The sequence below is a fragment of the Ornithodoros turicata genome, chromosome 6 (genome assembly GCF_037126465.1).
Source record: "Ornithodoros turicata isolate Travis chromosome 6, ASM3712646v1, whole genome shotgun sequence".
Classification (NCBI taxonomy): Eukaryota; Metazoa; Arthropoda; class Arachnida; order Ixodida; family Argasidae; genus Ornithodoros; species Ornithodoros turicata.
In genome coordinates this window covers 48216933-48222382 of record NC_088206.1, presented here as the reverse complement: position 1 = coordinate 48222382, position 5450 = coordinate 48216933, and the positions used below count along the sequence as shown (strand labels likewise).

General features: G+C 44.8%; 1 protein-coding gene across 1 annotated transcript; it reads left to right on the top strand.

The window, feature by feature from the left end:
• The first annotated feature begins 2759 nt into the window (after window positions 1-2759).
• LOC135398589 (uncharacterized) lies at window positions 2760-4624 on the top strand. The gene is made up of 4 exons (XM_064629977.1): window positions 2760-2782; window positions 2868-3025; window positions 3326-3435; window positions 3656-4624. The coding sequence occupies exons 1-4, from the start codon at window positions 2760-2762 to the stop codon at window positions 4562-4564; spliced, it is 1200 nt and encodes a 399-aa protein (XP_064486047.1). The 3' UTR covers window positions 4565-4624.
• Window positions 4625-5450: the final 826 nt, after the last annotated feature.

The following is a 5450-nucleotide window of genomic DNA, read 5'->3' as shown; positions in this document are numbered from 1 at the left end:
GCACGTCAACGGCGTGAAATCCTAGGGCACACGCTGTGGTTCAAAGTACTTCAAAGCAATCGCGACAAGACAACAAGGAATGTTCAGACGCACGCTCAGACACACACCGAACCACCGAACTCCGGCGGGAAGGAGCGCCTCCTGATGGTTGGTTTATCCGGGTGACGTCATCCAGTGTCAGCGCCTTGCGGGGATTGCCGTGCGCGCCGGAGGCGCGAACATTTAAAAATCGTTTCTGAGTCAACCAAGTGGATTTGTGCGGAGAAAATTTGCCGGCGTACATTATGAACGACAGGGAACGTGACCATAACAGTTCCGGAACACGCTTCCGGATGCGACTATCCCTTTAATTTTGAGACCGTTGGCACTGCACCATGACAGTATATTGGATATATCTGCCTGTAGCTGTAAGCAGTCGGAAACCGAAGAGATCACTTTCATTAATTTGAAATCATCCGCATACTGAAGTAGAGTAGAATGTTTGAGGCAGGATGACATGTCATTCACAAAAATATTAAAAAGCAGGGGACCTAGGTTGGATCCCTGAGGAACCCCAGATGTGGGGACATATGCATCTGAGTACGCGCCCGAGACAAAAACAGAACAGGAACGCTGACTTAGGTATGACTCAAAGAATGCAACAAGTGGGTCAGAAACACCGGATGTACGTAGCTTATCTAGTAGGACACCGTGACTCATTAAATCAAAAGCTTTTGATACATCGAAGTAGACAACATCAATCTGACCGTGAGCACTGACGACAGGGGCAACGGAGGACATGAAGGATACCAAATTTGTTACCGTAGATCTGCCTGTCATGAAGCCATGTTGAGAGTCAACGAGCTTGCGTTTGAAAAACGACGACAAGTGCTTATATATGATGTGCTCAAACGCCTTAGAAGGCGCACATAGAATACTGATCGGTCTGTAGTTGGTCGCAATGTGCCGGTCTCCTGACTTGTGGACAGGAATCACAACAGATGACTTCCAGTGACTAGGGAAATTATTGCATCTCAGTGACAAGTTATAAATAAACGATAGTACAGGTGTAACAATATCAGAGTAAGCTTTCAGAAAAATAGCTGGAATTCCATCAGGGCCAGGTGTTGTTGTGGGTTTCAACTTGCGGATCGCGTCGCTTACATCACTCTCAGTGATAACAAATGTAGGCAAATCATCAGTGTACGGTGCGGTCTTGAAATCAGCGGAAGCAGTAGTGTTACTGGTACCGTCATACACCGAACTAAACTGCGCAGCAAACATCTTTGCAACGGTTGGAGGGTCAGAATACAAGGCGTGACCGTCACTGAGAGAAGGCGACATGACCGGACCGCGTTTCTGAAGTTTGTGCCACTTCCAGAAGTTACGAGGATTATCATTTACATTCGCTTCGACGGTGCTCAAGTGCAACCTGCGGTCGTGCACAACGGCTTTTTTGAAACGTGCGCGAAAAATAACAAATTCTTCGTAGTCAGCCGCGTTCCCATGTTTTTATACCTCCTGTGAAAATACTTTTTCTTACTGAGATAGCGACGCGATTCAGGGGAAAACCAGTGTGGATACTTTGAACGACGAGGTGTATACTGCGGAACATACTTAGTAATGCTGTCAACAAAAATTTCGGTAAAGCGAGATACGGCGTCGTTGGGGTCAGAACAGCTAAGCACAGACGAGAAATCACACGAATCAAGATGATGATAGAGGCCGACATAGTCGCCTCTATTGAGAGCCAACCTCGAGGACTGGGGACGCGTGACATGGGGGGTGATAACCATCAATAGGAACGATAGGCGAGAGAGCGCGCTTGACAGAGGCACTGAAGTTTGAAAAACATAAGTCCAGCGTGTAACCGTCCTTGTTAGGGACATTATTCAGTTGCATGAGCTGATGAAAGTGAGCAAAGTCAAGAAGTGAATGGCAGAAACGGACTGAGCAGGAGCTATGCGCTGTTACGTTATTGCTAATAAAGTCGACACCAGGAGCATTGAAGTCACCCAAAATTAATATTTTACATTGTAGTCGAATTAATTTTTCTCCCAGAAGTAGGAAGTACCTTTCAAGGGCATCTGGGCTAAATCCAGGGTGAAAGTAGTGCACGCCTATTAGTATCCGGTCATTGCCACTGAGGATGAGCTCAACCCAAACACAATCGGGCACTAGCTCAAGGGCTGTTGCGCTAAAGTTTGAGGAGGACGACTGAAGCGCCAATATGACCCCTATCGCTGGAATGCAGAAACTCGGGGCCGCTCCGGTCGCATTCGAACATTGGAGCCGGCTGCGTCTCGGCAGTTGTTTTTTCGAGATGCAAGGGACAAAGAGAAAGTACAAGTCCGGCACGAATTACTGTTGTGTCGTACGGTGCCACAACAACGACAGGATGGCCAGGGAAATGGCCAAGAAAGCTTTGTCGGACGTACCAAATCAGGAACAGCGACCGCCTGTATGTTTCTACCGTTTTCCCAAAAAAGGGCTATGAGAAAAGCCGTCGCGAAGCATGGATAAAAGCCGTGCGACGGCAGAAGTAAGTGGGGTTCAAATGCTATCAATTACAATTACATCACTGTTTCGTTTGCATTTCATCTGACGTTCGTTCACGTTTTGTATCTAACTGTCGCAGTGAGGATGGCACTCCGTGGCTCCCTAGTGCTACATCACGCATATGCAACTATCATTTTGTGGACTACGCGAAAAGCAACATCGAGCACAGCCCATCGTACGTGCCGACAATTTTTCCCGAAGTCTCTAGGAAGAAGGCTACGATGAGCAGCAGCAGGTTCAACAGGTATGACTAAATTCGGTAATATATGTTGAAAAGGAGGAAATTTCTATGCATCGTGTTGATAATGTTATGCAATCTGTGCTTCAAGGTTCTTCAGAAGGTCTCAAACCAATGTTGAAGCCTGCAGAGCAGTGTTTCCAGGAGAAATGGCTGAGACTGAAGATGACGAAGATGAAGTGGGCTCTACAATAAGGAGGGATGATGTTCAAGCACATCATAAACTAGAATGTGACAACATTGCTGGAGGTCATTGCCCATATGTTGTAGTTAACACCCAAGAGCAACAGATACCCAAAACAGATTATGCAAGTCATTCTGTAGCTACTGTGGTAAGCTCACCACATATTTCCTTGAGATTGGTGTGTGTACTTAGGTGAACAAATAACCAGCATTATGCAGTTGTATAACTGCGCATTGCTGAATCTTTGCATGGTAGATACATATAGCTATGTACTTGTATTGCATCTGAATGGATAATTATAATGCTTGCTTGCTAAATGTTCATGATACCAAATAATAGCTAACATCAATTTGTACTGCCCTCAGGAAACCCAGACAGAGTTTCCATTGGGGACGGGAGCCTCCAAATCTTTCTGTCAGTCACGAACGGAGGGGATGCCTCAAGTCAAGTCTCACACAGCCGCCAAGACACAAAGGTACTGTTCTCCCTCCCAGAGTCATTGGTTGGTTGCTAGTTTGTGCCTTTTCTCTTCTGTGTTTCAACATCACACATTTTGTCACATTTCAAATTAAATAGTACCACCATTCAGACCATATTACTACACTGTATTAAGAAAAACTGGTGTACAAGTATACAGCTGCTGACGTAATGCAATCTCACTGGAGTAACACCTTTCCTGTCTTTCAACGTTACAGGCCAACAAAGATAGCACAAGTTGGAGAAGGAAATGCGGCTTTTCAGGGTTCAGCACCCTGAAGGAATCCGAACAATCCTTGCGTGACCTGTGCTGTGTGACACTCCAAGTTTTCTCTGTGTTATTGAACATGATTCCTGACCAAAGGTACAAGACCACAGACATGCCAAAAGAAGACAAGCTGGTGTTATTCTTGATGAAATTGAAGTTAGGAATCAGCCTCACGTCACTGGGAGCACTGTTTGGAGTGGACAAGTCAACGGCTTCGAGAGCTTTTCGATACATCTTGGACATCTTGAGTGTAAAACTTGAAAGATGGGTGTTTGTGCCACCACGTGACGTGATCAAAGACACCATGCCAGACATCTTCAAGCAGCATTACCCGAATTGTACCTGTATTATAGACTGCACTGAAATAAGAACCGAGACACCAGGACAGACAGATCAGCAGTACTACTTGTACTCCAATTATAAAGGGACTTTTACACTTAAAGTGTTAATCGCTATTGTTCCAAATGGACAGTTGGCATTTGTTTCCAAGGTATACGGTGGTCGCCACAGTGACACATTCATCACCAAAGATTCCGGTTTTCTTCACCACGTCCAGCCAGGAGATGTCATATTGAGTGACAAAGGCTTCCCATCTGTGAGAGCGGACATGTCAGACAACGGTGCGGTGCTTATCATGCCACCAATGGCGAAAGGGGGCCAGTATTCTGAGCAAGACATGGACGACACATATCGTGTCGCTCAAGTACGAATACATGTAGAGAGGGCTATCCAACGGCTGAAGCTATTCAATGTTTTAAACAACAGAGTACCGGTCACCCTAATCCCACATATGAACAAAATCATAAGGGTCTGTGCAGCACTCGTAAACACTCAGAGTCATATTATCAGGACAGACTGAGCATTTGGCTCCAAGGCATGCTTTCGTTCCTTCTAAGAAATAGTAAAATAGTTATGCTGTGACAAAGACGATGTTCTGCTTCAGGTTTATTTCTACACAACTGACACATACAACAACATGTACACATTGTATTTAGTTACACGAGTTGAGGTAACATATACTTAAAATAGAATGTTTCTAGCTTTGGTATCAGTTCAGACAGAAAAGAGTCGTCACGCTTTGTGATGATGGCAATGGTTTGCTTATTTCCGTACACAAATATCATAGATCTAGCAACATTCAAGATGTACATCTGTACTTGTAGTTGTGTAAAATACCGGTGTGTTCTCCTGACAACCACATCGTCGTTTATGAATACTAAATATGGCAGAAACGATTTTTTTGAGTCATAATCTAAAAACTGTTTGTCTCTGCATGTGTAGGGGCACTTAATTTCAATTAGGTGTGTCTGGTCTCCTATTGTGACCAGCCCATCCGGACTGCAGCACAGCCAAGGCTGCTCAGGTAGTACAACCAAGCCAGTCTGCAAAACAAAAACATGACATTTTAGCTGCTGCTTGTGTTTTGTCATTCTGTGTTAATGAAAACAGAACTGACCTGGATGACTGGCACACCCAGGTTAGCTGATAACTTCTGCCTTGCCCTGTCCTCTGTCTTCAGACCTGTAAAATACGTGTATTTCTAAAATTTTTGTGTTCATTCAGTGCACAGCAGGACGAACAAATGCACTTTGACAAGGAATTACCATATTGTGTAGCAGGTGTTGAAAAGTTTTTGGTGGAAGCTCAACGTATTGCCAGGCTTTCGAATTGGTCTTGTCTCGTCCTAATATCATGAGCTTATGTGCTACTAATTCGCACTCGTCGCTCACGAAACCATCTGTAAA

Coding starts and splice junctions, on each gene's coding strand:
- LOC135398589 (XM_064629977.1), top strand. CDS start 2,760: ATGAGCAGCAGCAGGTTCAACAG. Junction 2,783..2,867: donor AGCAGCAGCAGGTTCAACAG/GTATGACTAAAT, acceptor CTGTGCTTCAAG/GTTCTTCAGAAGGTCTCAAA. Junction 3,436..3,655: donor ACAGCCGCCAAGACACAAAG/GTACTGTTCTCC, acceptor TCAACGTTACAG/GCCAACAAAGATAGCACAAG.